Source organism: Phocoena phocoena, chromosome 12 (assembly GCF_963924675.1).
Source record: "Phocoena phocoena chromosome 12, mPhoPho1.1, whole genome shotgun sequence".
Taxonomy (NCBI): Eukaryota; Metazoa; Chordata; class Mammalia; order Artiodactyla; family Phocoenidae; genus Phocoena; species Phocoena phocoena.
In genome coordinates, this window is record NC_089230.1 from 47,857,473 (window position 1) to 47,876,298 (window position 18,826).

At 34.4% G+C, this 18,826-nt stretch overlaps 1 protein-coding gene across 1 annotated transcript in view; it reads left to right on the forward strand.

The window, feature by feature from the left end:
- Window positions 1–18,826, forward strand: part of REV3L (REV3 like, DNA directed polymerase zeta catalytic subunit) — a 184,669-nt gene that overhangs the window by 68,653 nt on the left and 97,190 nt on the right. Inside the window, exons 5-9 of the mRNA XM_065888547.1 lie at window positions 2,175–2,274; window positions 6,780–6,874; window positions 7,444–7,548; window positions 8,551–8,635; window positions 8,723–8,871. Coding sequence (XP_065744619.1) covers window positions 2,175–2,274; window positions 6,780–6,874; window positions 7,444–7,548; window positions 8,551–8,635; window positions 8,723–8,871 — 534 coding nt within the window. The remainder of the gene's footprint in view (window positions 1–2,174; window positions 2,275–6,779; window positions 6,875–7,443; window positions 7,549–8,550; window positions 8,636–8,722; window positions 8,872–18,826) is intronic.

Here is an 18,826-nt window from a genome sequence, read left to right on the forward strand (position 1 = left end):
CTGTCAAGGTCATGAAAAACAAGGAAAGACTGAGAAATAGACCAGAGGAGACTAGGGAGACATGATAACTAACTACAATGTGGTACCCTACATTGGATCCTGAAACAGAAAATGGACAGTAGTGGATAAACTGCTGAAATTCAAATAAAGTGTATAGTGTAGTTAATAGGAAGGTATCTGTGTCAGTTTTTTTGTTTTGACAGATGTGCTTTGATAATGTAAAATGTTAACAATGGGAGGGGTGTGGTAAGCAGATTCAGAAAATGTACTATCCTTGTAACTTTCCTGTATCTAAAATTATTCCAAAATATAAAGGTTATTGGGGGAAAAAAGAATAACAGTTTGTTTATCAGTGTCAAATATAGCTGGGAGTTCAAGAAGAATTGACGAATGGAAAATGTTTTAGAGAGTGTATGGGAGGTATTTATAGGAAAAGGAGGTCAGTTTTACAAAAGTTTGTTTCCAGTAGGTGAAAAAGCATGAGGAAAGTTTGAATTAGCAAATATATGTAAGCCATTTATTTTAGTTATAAAAGTTAGATGAGTATTGGAAGGGATTTTTTTTCCAAAATATGGAAAATTTTTACAATTTGAAGGCAGAAATATATGAAATTTCGTTTGGGGAAATTAAAAGCAGGGAAATTTCAAGTATGGTGAAATGTTTATTTTAGGTTTTTGTTTTGTTAAAAAAATAGATAAAAGATTATAATGAAAAGAATAGGTGAATTTTTTTTGTATTATATTTTGTCATGTAATATCAGACGCATAATTAAATGGACAGTAAACTTATTGTAAATATGTTGCATATATATGCACAACTTAACATTTTAATCTTGTAAGACAAGTTAATTTAGTACATAATGTAGTCTTTTGAAAGTAAATTCAAAAGTGAAAAATATTTAGAAATTTTAATACAACATATGCATATACCATTTTGTCTTATTATTCAGTATATACTCAGTTGCCAAATGAAACGGAAATGTTGCTAATTACTGTTGTTAAGGTGAAGTATATAGAAGTACTTAAATAGAGTAAATATTTTTAGCATCATAGAGGGATTTTTTTTACAGTTCTCCATGGTGCCTTTATATTACATTTTTAACATCCAGAGTTGAAAAGAATTATATATGTATTTTTAAATAAAATAATACATAAAGTGGAGGTAAAGTGTGAATTTTTATACTGTGATAACTTTGTATTAGTAAACTTGTGTAGATTTTTCACTCATATAAATTTCTTAGAAAATAATATTTGTGTTTTAATTTACAACTTGCAAAGTAATTTCATATACATGCCCTAGCCACATAACAGCAAAGCCTTCAAAAACTTCTGAAGGTATATAGAATCAGTTACATGGTTTGTTATGTGTTTTGTTAATATAGCAAAGGTGGTAAGTCTAATTAATTACATAATTTTGTGATCAAGCTAACCAAATAAGAAAAAGTATCAAATTTAGTTGGAGAGGATTGCAAATTTAATACCTTTCTTAATGTTAGGATTCCTTCTATGCCATTCACTCAAGCTTTCTTTATCTGAAAATTTAAATTCCCCATAAGAGATCACAAAAAAATTGCTAAAATTTAGAGACTACTTCCAAAGCATGGCCCCAGGACTCAGTTTCTGCAGCTGGGACAACTAAGCAAATGCATAGTTCCCTCCAACTGCTTGTCAAATTGTATTTGCATTTGCCCCAGGTTTCCACTCACTGTTACTGCCATTACTTTCGAAATGCATTGTGTATTTTCTTTTTATTCAGGGATTAGCATTAAAGTATGTTTTGAATTTTATCTGGAATCTGATTTCCACTAGAATTTTAGTTGAGGCTCATATAGAATACCCTAGGAATTTAAAGTCTACAAAAATTCTTAGTTCTTTATTTTTAAAATGAGATTTGAAACATACCTATCACAATAGCGCACTTAAATGTATCATAATTCTATTCTAGTATGAAGGTATTGTGGCTATTTCTGTTTCATATCCATATATTGCAAATACTTTTCCCCATGTCGGTTTGGAATCATTACTCTCCACTGTGCATATGCATTCCGGTATGTTTATGAATTTTTAGGATACAATTTTAGGAACTGGTCATATGGGTTGTTTACTAATATACTTAAAGGGTAATTATATGTAAGTTAAAAGTGGAACTTACCCCTTTTACCTTTTTATTCCTAGGTGATCCATTACATGCGAGTGGATCTTGCAAGAATCAGCTACCAGGAAGAAATTCTCTTACTGGTACTTTATTTCGGTGGGATGACGACGAAATACCAAGGTTAGTTTATGTTGTAAAGGAAAGGAAAGGTTATTTACATATATCCTACTCTATTCAGAAGTCAGTGGTTAGCATAATTTAATTTTAACCTTTATTGTAATTGGTTTTTATCTGTAAGTTTATCAAAAAAGTAAATCTCGACATTAGTGTATTACATGGATCATAGATTTCAAGAACAGACCATGAAAATATACCTAGTCATTACCTAATTAATAAAAGAAGTCTGGTTGTGTTTATACTTCTCTCCAACATCCATCTTCTTTGTACATTCTAAATTGACATCCTATAACTTGTCAAGTAAAAATTGCATAATAAAATAACAATCTAAAACCTAAATGGTGGGACTTCCCTGGTGCGCAGTGGTTAAGAATCCATCTGCCAGTGCAGGGGACACGGGTTCGATCCCTGGTCCGGGAAGATCCCACATGCCGCGTAGTAACTAAGCCCATGTGCCACAACTACTGAGCCTGTGCTCTAGAGCCCGTGAGCCACGACTTCTGAGCCCGCATGCCTAGAGCCTGTGCAAGAAGAGAAGCCACTGCAGTGAGGAGCCCACACACTGCAATGAAGAGTAGCCTCCACTCACTGCAACTAGAGAAAGCCCGTGCATAGCAAAAAAGACCCAACACAGCTTAAAAAAAAAAAAACCTAAATGGCGAATATTTTAAATAAAAATAACCCCTAAATATTTCCAAATATTAAATATTTGTGGGGAGGGCTTCCCTGGTGGCACAGTGGTTGAGAGTCCGCCTGCCGATGCAGGGGACACGGTTTCGTGCCCCGGTCCGGGAAGATCCCACATGCCGTGGAGCGGCTGGGCCCGCGAGCCATGGCCGCTGAGCCTGTGCGTCTGGAGCCTGTGCTCCGCAATAGGAGAGGCCACAACAGTGAGAGGCCTGTGTACCGCAAAAAAAAAAAAAATTATATATATATATATATATATATATATATATATATATATATATATATATATATTTGTGGGGAAAAAAGTGGGTTGACATAGTGTATATGAATAATACAACTTATAATTTCTTTTGACTTTTATTATTTATTAGACTTTCTTAGAGGCGGTAACATATTCCAACTGTTTAGATTTCCTTACCATAAAGCAGATATATAATCAGTACCTATCTAAATTATCAGTAATAGCTTAATCTACATAGAACTCAGAGGTTTTCTGTTTTATGCCACAAAGTTGTTGCCCAGGCTTTCTTGATTGTTTTATTGATCATTTGGATATTGATAGGGTGGTATGGTTTCCTCTTTTCACTACACATATATCACCTGATACGTTTTTAAGCAGATATTTTTTATGTAAAGTGCAAAGTAGAAAAAGTGTTTAGTTAAATGACTTTATTTTTTATTTCAAGGTAAGAAAATGTGAATTTATTAATCAGTTGAAGATAAACTGTCAAAAATATTTGTTTAGAGCTTAATTTATATAGTTTAAGATCTTAATATGTTCTTCACAGCATTTCCATATTATAGAATTACTTGGGCTTTTTAAGACCTAAAATTAAGAGAGAATCTCATTAAATAATGGTGGAAATACATTGTTTTATGACTGGAATATTATACCAGAATGAGACTTCAAAGACTTCAAATGGACAGTGACTTGCTTTACTTCTAGATTCAGTTAACATGTATCAGTACTTTTTGGTAAAAGTTGTATATGTACACATACACATGTACTTCTAGGTTCCCTCTCAGATACAGCAGAATTGTTTTTATAATTGTGTTGAAGTGGTATCAACTTTAGAGACAGCATTATTTACCACATCAAATTCAATTTCTAATCAGTCCAGAGCAAAGTGACTGACAAACTATTTACTTTCTCATTTTTATGCCTGTGATACAGTTCCTCTATGTCTCTAAAATTGGAGCAAATCAACTTAACCCAAGGATTTTACCTACTCACTAGATCCTGTGGTTTTCAAAGTTCTACATTAACTTGTTTTTTGCATGATCACTTCAAGTCCAGGTTTCTTTTTATTTGAAGCCTTTTTGAACAAACATCTTTGTGGTTAGGTCATAAGACTATAGTAAAGCTTCACTGTTTATGAGTTAGTTTGGAGAAGCTCTCTGTATTATAATGAAAAGTTTGAATCATTACTTTTAAGAGCAAAGATATGAAAAGGCAAACTAGTGAAACTAAACAAGGTATTCAGAATTAGAATTTATAATAAATGTAGGCTAGCTATATATTTTTGTCCCAAGTTTTTAGGATTCTTACATTAAACATGAAAATCCATAATTTTATCAAATACAGATAACATAATGTCAAACATTTTTGCCAAATCAGTGCTCTTAAATTTTATTAGTCTCATTTTTAACCCCAGTACTAGCACCTTCCTCTGGGTACCTTTTTTTGTTTGTTTGTTTTTTTAACCCAGAAGTATTTTATATCCCTTCACAAACATTATTTCAAGGTCCATAACAAATAGAGAGCAACAAACTCATAATGAGATAAGAGTGCTGAGTTAGCAGCTGTACTAACCTTACCTGCTAGCTCGTTGTAAATTACCATATATCATGGACCTTCAAGGTCATTTGCCAGAGTGTTAAATTCACAAAAATTGAGTCTACTGCAGTAATCTCAACCTGGCTGTCCATCAGAATGATCTGAACAGATTTTTTAAATTGTATATGTCTGAACTTCACCCTCAGTGATTGTAATTACTGACTGTAATTGTCTGTTGTGTTAAGCTATGAACAGAAATGTTCAGAGAGGCATGGTTTTCTAAATACCATTGTATTGCTTATCTACCTTTCATGACTAAAATGAATGGTCTACATGTATTTGCTGACTTAATTTTTTTACTCACACTTTTTCTGTTTACTGGAAACAAATTTTTAATTCTGAAAACTACTTCCTTTCCCTAGGAGCTCCTCCTATACTGAATGTCTGAAGTAGGCAAGAAATAGTTGTAAATTTCTACTATGAGATTGCATTTTTTTTTTTTTTTTCCTGTGGTACGTGGGCCTCTCAGTGTTGTGGCCTTTCCCGTTGCGGAGCACAGGCTCCGGACACGCAGGCCCAGTGGCCATGGCTTACGGGCCCAGCCGCTCCGCGGCATGCGGGATCTTCCCGGACCGGGGCACGAACCCACGTCGCCTGCATTGTCAGGCGGATTCCCAACCATTGTGCCACCAGGGAAGCGGAAGAGATTACATTTTTTAATGTTATTGTTTCCCTCCTTTGTCACAAATGTTCTACTCCTGGAAAGTTCACCCTTGAAACGTATAATACACCACTTCCAAAAGTGTGAAACTTTTTAGTATAAAGGAGAAAACTGTTGGCCAAAAACTATTTTATCTGGTACTTTAATTCATGGCATAACTGATGTTGGTAAATTATATGGGTAAAGAAGACAAGCTATATTGACAGTTACTTTTTCTGAAAGTTAAAGGAATGAATATATTGTGATAGGTTGACTAATATGTTCCTTCTCTGTCAATGGTAAAAAGATATATGTGTGTGTTGTGTCTATACATATATATAAATAGTAAAAGTTTTGTGGTTTAAGAAATTAATCTCTAATACTCCATCAAAATTTCTGTTCAAACACCCATTCCTTAGGTATAGACAATGGAAAATGAGGTTTTGTTAATGTTTCTCGTAAAACATTTTTAAATGTTTCAATTATTAATGAAATCTTCTATCATCCACTTTCTAGTAAAAAGTGGTGTCCCTGTTGGTAGGAGATCTGAATTTTGGAATGGATAAACTGGGATCTATACTAGTTGTCATGTTTATTCTGTCAAGCAGGGACATTTATGTGATGTCATCTGAAATCTTTCATGTGGCTCTGATGAAAAACAAAAATGCTTTTGAGTCAAAGAGCATTAGTGGGGAATAGTTCTCTGTAGTTCTCATAAAAAGTAATGACCTCATGGTGTCACCTCTTTTCCTAGCTATGATCCCACTATTGGACTAATATGGTTTCTCAATTCTATAGTTATGGAAAATTTTTAAACATTCCCCAGCTTAGCAGTAGTTGAGGGCAGGGAGAACAGTATCATTTGCTCACTTTTCAGTATGTTCACCTCCCCTCATCTCTTGTTTTATATATATATTCCCTCATTTTTAAAAACCATCTACGATTGCTGAGATAGATGCCTCTGGGCAAATAATTGCATGTGTGTATGGTTTTTGATGCATCCCCTCTGTTGTCCCTCTGTTATCTTATCCCATCCTGCCGTGGATGTGACCCACATGCTGAAACATTGTACATTCCTTTTCTATAAAATATAATGAACCAAAACATGTAAAATAGACTCCAAAAGTATCTCAATGGAGTTGTCAATTTTGTGTTTCTCTTCCTGTTTTTCATTTCTTTGTATATACACACAGTATCAATTATGTCATGAATAATTGTGGATTAATATAATATCACTGGTTTTTCTGGTTACCACATAAACATGAAAAATTGTTAAGTAATAAAAATCTTAAGAAAATTTTCTCTTACTTAATTATTGTGTCTTTTGATACTTCTTTAATACAGCTCTTTAATACTGGAAGGTGTTGAACCACAGAGTACTTGTGAATTAGAAGTGGATGCTGTAGCTGCTGATATCTTAAATCGGTTGGACATTGAAGGTATATACACAGTTATTGTTAATATATGTTTTTATTTTTAAAAATCCATGACCAAAGGTTGGAAAAAGTAGGGAAGAAAACATTACTAGGGAAGTGAAATTACTTAAAGAAGGAAGGATGTAAAATGTTATGAAGATTTTTTTCTGTACCTCTGATGAGATAGTCATTTTTTCATTTATGCTTTCATTCATATGAGTTTGTTTGCATAGACATGAACCTAAAGTAAGTGTGACGCTAAATAAATTAGCCATTATAAAAGAATTTACTATGCTCTGCCTTTTAATTTTTTTATTTCCAGGTTATATACCAGGGAGGAGACTTTTAGGTCTGCTGGCTATAATCAAATGTTTGAATCTTATTCACTTGCTGTGTTTTTGGGAACTAGTAGGAAAACTAAAAAAGGAGTAATACAGTAAATATAGGTTGGGATAATTTGTCTGTTTTATTACACAAAGTAGGTAATTGTTTTTCTTAAAAGACAGTATTTTTTTTAAGTATGGATTTCTTTTCTTTAAGCAAGTATTTTTCACTTTGACCCTTGTAATATTGAAGTATTATTATGATTACAGCTCAGATTGGTGGAAACCCTGGTCTACAGGCCATATGGGAAGATGAAAAGCAACGGCGAAGAAACAAAAATGAAACTTCTCAAATTAGCCAACCCGAATCACAAGGTATAAATGATTTTCTTTTAACTGGATATTTTAATGGAAAAGTTTAAGCCATTGAGTTTTTACTGTGACATTAGACTTTGCTTTTCAAACTACCTTTAAATTTTCTATATATATTTTCCCTATTCTCATTGCTCTGAACCATAATTCTGTACCTCCAAAGTGTCACTCATTGTCTCTCTTCACATGAGAAATTGACATCTTCATTGGCCTTGGTTTTCACTGGTAGTACCTTTTTCTCCTTTTTCATTCTGTGGTATGTTTTAACCTCTTGTATTTCCAAATGAGCTATAGAATACTTAAAGAAGAGCATGAGTCCCAACTTAGAAACACTTCGTTTAATTCATTACGCTTTGAAAACGTCACCCATGAAATTCTGCCCCCATGTTATTTTCTGGGTATGTCATATAAATTCTGACTTTGATTACCTTGTACATCTCTGAAGAAAATACTCATTTTATTTTTTACTAAACCCTGCTATATTCAAAAAGAATTTGAAGGGCCTTAAGTAATGCCATGGATACAACAAAAATTTTTAAATAAAGGTAAAAGAATAGAAGACATAATTCAAAAGGCAAAGGTATTTGAAATACAGTAGTAAGCCTATACTGAAGTCCAATTAAAATTTGTATTATAATCTCTTGGACCCTAAAAATTCTTTGATAAGTTTTGAATGCCTTTAATTTCTTTTAAAATAGAAATATTTTATAAAGGGAAAATTTCTAGGTTCAGGGTGTATGATACATTTATAGGTAGAAAATAATGTTTTTCTCTTTTAGATTTAAGTTGTAGATCTTAATCTTAGACTGACTTTAAGTGCTTAATTTCATAGCTTCAGTAACAACCATTTCTCTTTTGTTTGATTTATAATAGGACTACTTTTATGTGGTGTTACATGTGTCAAGGATAGGAAATTGCTACCATTTTAAAAGCTCTTCTAGGAAAAAGGAAAATATTTCATTTATTTGCTTTCTACATTTTTTAATGCACTTTTAAAATTCAAAGATCGCAGGTTTGTGCCAGCAACAGAAAGTGAAAAAAAATTTCAGAAGAGACTTCAGGAAATTCTCAAACAGAATGATTTCTCTGTGTAAGTGGTTATTTATTATAGATCTCAGAACTAATTTTATTGCTTTGATATATAGTTTGTTATAAAGGATATGTTTTAATTAAGCAGAACATTATCAGGATCTGTGGACTACAGCGATGGATCCCAGGAGTTCTCTGCTGAATTAACATTGCACTCTGAGGTTCTGTCTCCTGATTTTCCTCACTGTACACCGGCTAATGTGGTAGAAGTCCACAAAGACACAGAGTTGAGCAAAGGTGAGGTTTTCTTTCAAGTGTACAGAAAATACCATAACAGACATCCTGTGTATCTAGCACTGAGATATTAGTATTTGGTTGAGTTAGCTAATTTTTTTTTTTCCTGAGAAATAAACATCATTGATGTAGCAAAGACCTCGCTCCCATTCTTTTACCTTTTCTTCATCTCTAGAGGTAAGCACTATTCTGAAGTTGGTACAAACTGTTAAAATATATGATTTTGTGTTTTCTTATATATGTATGTCCAAAACATATGCTATTATTTATTTTTTATTTTTTGTGGTACGCGGGCCTCTCACTGTTGTGGCCTCTCCTGTTGTGAAGCACAGGCTCCAGACGCGCAGGCTCAGTGGCCATGGCTCATGGGCCCAGCCGCTGCGCGGCATGTGGGATCTTCCTGGACTGGGGGCACAAACCCGTGTCTCCTGCATCGGCAGGCGGACTCTCAACCATTGCGCCACCAGGGAAGCCCATATACTATTATTTTAGGTTTTAGATTTTACATAAATGGTGTCCTACTTGGCGTAGATTAAGTAACTTGCTTTTTTTCATTCAACATTATGTTTTTCAACAACTTAATTAGGGTATAATTTATGTAACATAAAATTCACTCATTTTAAGTGTATAATTCAGTGATTTATAGTAAATTTACAGAGTTGTACTAACATCTCCGTAATTCAATTTTAGAATAGTTCCTTCTCCTCAAAAGATTCTTTGTGTCCATTTGCAGTCACACCTCCAACCCCAAGTAACCAAACCACTCATCATCTTCCTTGTCTCTCAAGATTTGCCTTTTCTGGATATGTCATGTAAATGAAGTCATACAAAATGTGATCTTTTGTGCCTTGCTTCTTTCACTTAGCATAATGTTTTCAGGCTCATCCATATTGGAGTATCTATCAGTATTTAATTCCATTTTATTGCCTAGTAGTATTGCATTCTACTGATGTATTTTATTGACTAATTCATCAGTTGATGAAAATTTGAGTTGTTTTCACTTTTTGGCCCTTAAGAATAATGATGCTCTGAACATTTATGTCTTTGTATGGGTATATATTTTCATTTTTCTTGAGCAGATAACAAGGAAGAGAATTGCTGGATCGTTTGATAAATTTGTGTCTAATTTTTAATAAATTGCCAAACTGTTTTCCAAAGTGACTGCACTGTTTTACGTTCCCACCAGCAGTATATGAGGGTTTCAGAAACCCCACAATCTCACTAACACTTGTTATTATCTGTCTTTTTTTATATAGCCATCCTAGTACGTGTGAAACGGCATCTCATTATGGTTTAATCATCATATCCCTCATTAATGATGTTGAGTATCTTTTGTGTCAGCAATAATAACTTTGGAATCTATCCTTGTTCTTACATGTTTCTAGGTCATTCATTTTAGCTGCTGATGAGCATTCTTTTGTAAGACTAAACAAGTGTTTCTGTTCTCTACAACTATTAGATGGTTTTCACTTTTGCACTGTTGTTAACAGTGTTATGTCTGTCACCTTGTGGCCATGTGCAAGAGTTTCTCTACAGAAGACATACAGAAGTGTAATTTGCCAGGTCTTAGGGTGTGTGTATTATACTCTACCTAGATAGCATCTATTCTAACAGGGTTTTTGTAATACAGTTAGCTTATACATGATTGGTAAATAAGAGAATAATTAAAGTTTTACTTAGAAGTCATGTTGTTTCGCATAAAATTTTTTTAGGCAAGAGGAGCCAGAATAGGAGGAGTAGAATTGCAGCCTTCAGTAGGAAAGGAAAAGCCCTCTTTTCACTGCTGTATTGGCAGCAGGGGCTCTTTTGACTGTATTAAACAACAGCTAGAAATGAGCACCTACACCCACCCAGGGCTTCCTCCTTCCCTAGAGTTGCATCCTAGCGTTGTGCCCTCTGTGACTCATGGCAGGTTTCACCCTCTCCTCAGTACTTTAATGGTAGCCTTCTGGCTCAGAGCTCTATTTCCATTTGCTTTGTCTTAGCATCTGCGAGCCCCATCCTAATCGAAATGTACCCAGAATTTCCATACTATTATTTTCTGTGCATTTTTAATATCTGCTATGACAGCCTCCAGCACACTGAGCTGCCTGCCTGAGCAGTTTATTTCCTCAGGTACCAATTATTGATTTTGTTAGTGTTCTCATTACAGAGTTGCATGAGTTTTGTCTTAGCCTTTTATTTTCCTTATAAGCTCAATTTTAGTGCTTAATTTTTCAGATTTTGAGGTATGTTAACAATAAAACTATCACATTTGGTAGTAAAGCCAGTATTTCACAGTTGCTCTATAAAATGTACCTAAGTTTATATTCCCATGATGTGTTAGAGCTTAAACTTCCCTACATCCTCAACAATATTTGATAGTGTAACATGTAAAAATTTTTTGCCATTCTCATTCTTTGAAATCTAAATCTCCTTAGTTTAATCTTCATTTCCTGATTACTAAGTTTGAGCATTTGGATCTCTTTATCTGAGAATTGCTTATTCATGTTCTTTGCTCATTTTCTACTGGATCTGTACTGTTTTTCTTACTTATTTGTAGGAATTCCTCATATTTTCTGGATATCAAGCCTTTATCAGTTATATTTATTGTAGAGATATTTTCTCCTCATCTAGAATTACACTTTAAAGTCTCCACAAAATTTCTTTTAGCTTTTTTTAAAAAATTTTCTTCCCTTTTCTCTTTTTTAAAGTGTTTTACGTGTCTTCAATTTTAACCTTAAATTTAGCAGTTTTTTTCCTTTACTGTTTGGTTTTTGTGCCTGGTTTACAATTCCTTCCCTTTCTGGATGTAATGAAAGTTTATGTGTGCTTACAGATTGGTTTTTCACATGTAGGTCTTCAGTTCATTTGACATTTTACTTGTGTATATAGTAAGGATCTTATTGTTATTTATTTTTCTAGATATAAAGAGCTAGTGGTTCCAACATATTTATTGAAACGTTTTTTTTTTTCCACTGAATTCCCCAACCTCGGTTGTGTTCTCCCATGTTAATGTCATACTGTTGTAATTACTGTTGCTTTGTAAGTAATGATATATATCAGGAGCAGATCTTCCCTATTTAGCTTCAAAATTATCTTATTTACTCTTTTTTTTAATACCTCTTTATTGGAGTATAATTGCTTTACCATGTTGTGTGAGTTTCTGCTGTACAACAAAGTGAATCAGTTATATGTATACATACATCCCCATAACCCCTCCCTCTTAAGCCTCCCTCCCTCCCACCCTTCCTATCCCACTCCTCTAGGTCATCACAAAGCACCAAGATGATCTCCCTGTGCTATGTAGCAGCTTCCCACTAGCCATCTACAAAATTGTCGTATTTACTCTTGATCTTTAAAAAAAGCTTTCCCAGGGCTTCCCTGGTGGTGCAGTGGTTGAGAATCTGCCTGCTAATGCAAGGGACACGGGTTCGAGCCCTCGTCTGGGAGGATCCCACATGCCACAGAGCAACTAGGCCTGTGAGCTACAACTACTGAGCCTGCGCGTCTGGAGCCTGTGCTCCGCAACTAGAGAGGCTGCAATGGTGAGAGGCCCGCACACTGCGATGAAGAGTGGCCCCTGCTTGCCACAACTAGAGAAAGCCCTCGCAGAGAAACGAAGACCCAACACAGCAAAAATAAATAAATAAATTAATAAACTCCTACCCCCAACATCATCTTAAAAAAAAAGCTTTCCCATGTTAATTTTAAGGTCGGATTGTTTTGTTTCTGGGAAGAACCCTGTTGAGATTTTATTGGAAATTTATTGAATTTATAGACCAATTTAGAAACATTTTAAATCTTTCTATATACCAAATTAGCTCATTTATGCACATGATATATTTCTCAGTTTATTTGGTCTTCCTTCATGTCTTTCAATAAAGTTCTGCAATTTTTCTGGTAAAATTATTTTATATCTTTTATTAGATATGCTCCAGGTGCCTTATAAATGTTGCAGTTTTAAGTTTAGCTTTCAAAAATTACATCTTCTAATTGCTGGTATTAGGAACTTCACTGACCTTGTGTGTCAGTCTTATATCCAGCAACTTTTATTAGTGCTAATAGTTAATATGTCTTTTTGATTGGATTTTCTGTGTATAGAGTCATCATCAGAAAATAATAATTGTATTACTTCCCTTCCCATCCTTATACTTTTTTAATGTTTTGATGCAGTGCTTAAGAACTTAACGATGATATTAAGTAGAAATGGAAAAAAAGTTTCTCCTGGCTTTAAAGTGAATGCCTTTATATTTCATCATTAAGTATGAAATTTACTACAGGATATTGGTAGATAAACTTTATAATCAGTTTATTATCTCTTGTTTCTTGCTTCTTAAGAAGTTTGGGGTTTTTTTTTTTTTTTTTTGGTTTTTTTGCGGGGGGAGGTACGCGGGCCTCTCACTGTTGTGGCCTCTCCCGTTGTGGAACACAGGCTTCGGACGCGCAGGCTCAGCAGCCATGGCTCACGGGCCCAGCTGCTTCGTGGCATGTAGGATCTTCCGGGACCGGGGCATGAACCCGTGTCCCCTGCATCAGCAGGCGGACTCTCAACCACTGCGCCACCAGGGAAGCCCGAAGTTTGGGTTTTTTGAAATCATGAATGGATATTAAATTTTACCAAATTTTTTTTTGAAAATATTGACATAATCAGTTTTTCTCTTTTACTCTGTTAATATGGTAGTTAAATTAATAATGTTGATGTATCTAATGTTAAACTGTCCTTGCACTCCTGAAATAAATCCTTTGTTGTCATAATGTAGTATGTTTTTTTAAATGTTGCTATATCTACTTTGGTAATATTTTGTTTAGAATTGTAACTTTTTTTTTTTTTTTAGTAATTGAGAAAGATTCATACTTTGTCCCCATTAAATGCATTGTGGAGCTTTTCATATTTTTCAACTCTCCTTTCAAGAATTTTTATTAGATTGATATAATCTATATCTTAGAGGTTTGATAGGTCTCATCTGTAAAACCATCCAGACTTATATAGATTTTTGTGGGTTGATTTTATGTGGCAGGGGTGGGAAGTAAAGGGAGTGGATTTTAAGCTATTAATTCAACTTCCTTAATTGTTACAGGTCTACTCAAGTTTTCTGTTTCTGTTTGAATCAGTTTATATCATATTTTTCCTAAGAAATTATCCATTTAATCTGATTTTTCCATATTTGTGGTATAAAGTTGTTCATAGTATTACTTTAACATGCCTCTTTTACCTTTGGCACTTCCACTTGTATTTCTAACATTGTTTATGCCTTCTCTCTATTTTGTTGTGATCATTCTTGCCAATCTTGTGTATTTTGTTATTAGTTTGAGAACCATCTTTTGTTTTCACTGATCTCATTTTTTTTGTTGTTTTGAGATGACCTATTTTCTGTGGTTTTTTTGTTCTTTCATTTTGACTAAACACTATTAGGCTAGCTATGTGTGTTAATATATTTCTGGGATGTGTTAAAAATATTTCTTCCTGAAACTTCTCTCTTTTAAAAACTGTTGAAAAACACTTAGTTTTAAGTCTGAATATCAGAAGGAGAAAAATAGAACTGTTTCCAATTAGCTTTCTTTAAACTGCTTGCCATATTTTGCTATATAGTCTTTTTTTTTAAGATTATTGAGGTTTTTTAAAAATTATTTTTAGCTGCATTGGGTCTTTGTTGCTGCACGCGGGCTTTCTCTAGTTGTGTTGAGTGGGGGCTACTCTTCGTTGCGGTGCACGGGCTTCTCATTTTGGTGGCTTCTCTTATTGCGGAGCACGGGCTCTAGGCGCATGGGCTTCAGCAGTTGTGGCACGTGCACTCAGTAGTTGTGGCTTGTGGGCTCTAGAGCACAGTTCAGTAGTTGTGGCACATGGGCTTAGTTGCTCCACGGCATGTGGGATTTTCCCAGACCAGGGCTCAAACCCATGTCCTCTGCATTGGCAGGCGGATTCTTCACCACTGTGCCACCAGGGAAGTCCTATATAGTCTTCTTTTCCCCTACTATTATGTGCTTTTTATTCTCCCTCTCCCTTTGATTAGATTATGAGATTCATTTTATCTTCTAAAAATTATTTAATCCCTCTATACATTAGACCTTCTATAAAAATCACATGGCAAAAGACTTACATTTTAAAATCATGAATTAAAAGATATGGAGAAATATAAAGTTAATGTAAAATGAATTATTTCAAAATAAACTATACAGAATTTTTTTTTCTTTCTTTTTTTTTTGCGGTACTCGGACCTCTCACTGTTGTGGCCTCTCCCATTGCGGAGCACAGGCTCGGGACCCGCAGGCTCAGCAGCCATGGCTCACGGGCCCAGCCGCTCCACGGCATGTGGGATCTTCCCAGACCAGGACACGAACCCGTGTCCCCTGCATCGGCAGGCGGACTCTCAACCACTGCACCACCAGGGAAGCCCTAGAGAATTTTATTATTCAAGTCGGACAACTTGTCTTTTCTGTTTGTTTTATAAATTTTATTTTATTTTTTGTAAGTGGTAACATTTTTATATTAAAAAAATTTTGTTTGAAGTATTGTTGATTCCCTGTTGTGTACAATTTCTGCTGTACAGCAAAGTGACTCCATTATACAAATATATATATTCTTTTTCATATTCTTTTCCATTATGTTTTATTACAGGATATTGAATATAGTTCCCTGTGCCATATCGTTGGACCTTGTTGTTTATCTATCCTATATATAATAGTTTGCATCTGCTAATCCCAAACTCTCAATCCTTCCCTTCTCCACTCCCCTCCCCTTTGGCAACCACAAGTCTCTGTGAGTCTGTTTCTGTTTCATAGAGAAGTTCATTTGTGTCATATTTTAGATTCCACATATAAGTGATAACATGGTATTTGTCTTTCAAAGTCTTTCTGACTTACTTTGCTCAGTATGATAATCTCTATGTCCATCCATGTTGCTGAAAATGGCCTTATTTCATTCTTTTTAATGGCTGAGTAGTATTCTATTGTATAAGTATACCACATCTTCTTTATCCATTCATCTATCAGTGGACATTTAGGTTGTTTCCATGTCTTGTCTGTTGTGAATAGTGCTTTTATGAACATAGGGGTGCATGTATCTTTTTGAATTATAGTTTTGTCTGGGTATATGCCCAAGAATGGCATTGCTGGATCCTAGGGCAACTCTGTTTTTAGTTTTTTGAGGACCTTCATACTGTTTTATGTAGTGGCTGTACCAACTTACATTCCCACCAACAGTGTAGGAGGGTTCCCCTTTTCTACGCACCCTCTCCAGCATTTGTTATTTGTAGTCTTTTTTTTTTTTTTTTGTAGTCTTTTTAATGATGGCCATTCTCACTGGTGTGAGGTTATACCTCATTGTAGTTTGATTTGCATTTCTCTAATAATTAGCAATGATGAGCATCTTTCATGCGCCTAATGGCCACCTATATGTATTCTTTGGAGAAATGTCTGTTTAGGTCTTCTGCCCATTTTTCAATTGGGATGTTTGGTTTTTTGTTATTGAATTGTAGGAGCTGTTTGTATATTTTGGAAATTAAGCCCTTGTTGGTCGCATGATTTGCAAATATTTTCTCCCATTCTGTGGGTTTGTTTATGGTTTCTTTTGCTGTGCAAAAGCTTATACGTTTGATTAGGACCCATTCGTTTATTTTTGTTTTTATTTCTGTTGCCTTGGGAGGCTGTCCTAAGAAAACATTGCTATAATTTATGTCAGAGAATGTTTTATCTATGTTCTCTTCTAGCAGTTTTATGATGTCTTATATTTAAATCTTCAAGCCATTTTGAGTTTATTTTTTTGCATGTTATGAGGGTGTGTTCTAGTTTCATTGATTTACATGCTGCTGTCCAACTTTCCCAACACCACTTGCTGAAGAGACTGTCTTTTCCCCATTGTATATTCTTGCCTCCTTTGTTGAAGATTAATTGTCAATACATGTGTAGGTTTATTTCTGGGCTCTCTATTCTGTTCCATTAGTCTATATGTCTGTTTTTGTGCCAATACTATGCTGTTTTAAGTACTGTAATTTTGTAGTATTGTCAGAAGTCTGGAAGGGCTGTGCCTCCTGCTTTGTTCTTTTTCCTCAGGATTGTTTTGGCAATTTTGGGTCTCTTATGATTCCATATAAATTTTAGGAATATTTATTCTAGTTCTGTGAAAAATGTCATGGGTATTTTGATGGGTATTGCCTTAAATCTGTATATTGCTTTGGGTAGTATAGCCATTTTAACAATATTAATTTTTCCAATCCAGGAGCATGGGATATCTTTCCATTTCTTTGAGTCATCTTCAGTTTCCTCTGTTAATGTGTTGTATCAATAGTTCTCAGCATATAAATCTTTCACCTCCTTGGTGAGGTTTATTCCTAAGTATTTTAATTTTTTTGATGTGATTTTAAAAGGGATTGTTTGTTTACATTCCCTTTCCGGTATTTCATTGTTAGTGTAAAGAAATGCAGCTAATTTCTGTATGTTAATCTTGTATCCTGCTACCTTGTATTCATTTATCAGTTCTAGTAGTTTTTATGTGGAGTCTTCTGGGTTTTCTATATATACTATCACGTCATCTGCGTATAATGACAATTTTACCTCTTCCCTACCAATTTGAATACCTTTTATTTCTTTTTCTTGTATGATTCCTGTTGCTAGGGCTTCCAATACTATGTTGAATAGAAATGTTGAGAGTGGGCATCCTTGTCTTGTTCCAGAGTTTAGCAGGAAGGCTTTCAGCTTTTCATCATTGAGTATTATATTGGCTGTGGGTTTGTCATAAATACCTTTTGTTATGTTGAGGTATGTTCCCTCTATACCCACTTTTGTAAGAGTTTTTATCATGAATGGATGTTGAATTTTATCAGATACTTTTTCTGCATCTATTGAGATGATTATGTGGTTTTTGTCTTTTCGTTTGTTGATGTGGTGTATCACATTGATTGATTTGCATATGTCGAACCATCCTTTTGACCTTGGGATGAATCCAACTTGGTCATGGTGTATGATCTTTTTTACGTGTTGTTGGATGCAGTTTGCTAATATTTTATTGAGAATTTTTGCATCTATATTCATCAAAGATATTGGCCTGTAATTTTCTTTTTTGGGTAGTGTCTTTGTCTAGTTTTGGTATCAGGGTAATGGTGGCTTCATAGAATGTCTTTGGGAGTATTCCTTTCTCTTCAATCTTTTGGAAGAGTTTGAGAAGGATTGGTATAAGTTCTTTGTGCGTTTGGTAGAATTCACCTGTGAAACATCTGGTTCTGGACTTTTGTTTGCAGGGAGTTTTTTTATTACAGATTCTGTTTCACTTCTAGTGATCAGATGATCTGTTCAAGTTATCTGTTTCTTCTTGTTTCAGTTTTGGAGGGCTGTATGTTTCTAGAAGGTTGTCCATTTCTTCTAGGTTGTGTAATTGTTCATAGTGTTGTCTTATGGTTTTTTGTATTTCTGCAGTATCAGTTGTGATTTCTCCTCTTTGATTTCTTATTTTGTTTATTTGGGTCTTCTCTCTTTTTTCTTGCTAAGCCTGGCCAGAGGTTTGTCAATTTTGTTTATGCTTTCAAAGAATCAGCTCTTGGTTTTATTGATTTTTTTCTATTTTATTTATTTCCTCTCTGATCTTTATTATCTCCTTCCTTCTGCTGACTTTAGGTTTTGTTTGTTCTTCTTTTTCTAATTCTTCTAGGTGATGTGTTAGATTGTTTATTTGAGCTTTTTCTTAAAGAAGTCCTGTATCACTATGAACTTCCCTCTAAGAACTCGTTTTACAAATTTTAATGTACATTGATTTTTATCAGAGTAATATAACTGTTTGTACATACTAGGTAGGATTTAGAGGCTAAAGAGATTGTAAATATTTAGTGATTCACAGTTTCAGGGTTTTTTGTTTTTGTTTTTTTAATTACTCTGTATGACTAGTTAGATACTCCTGTGGCTTTCATTAAGTTTTATTATGGTTTTATTTAGCATATGTCAGCAACACTTCAAAATTTTAAATAGGTTTACATTGTAATGTTTC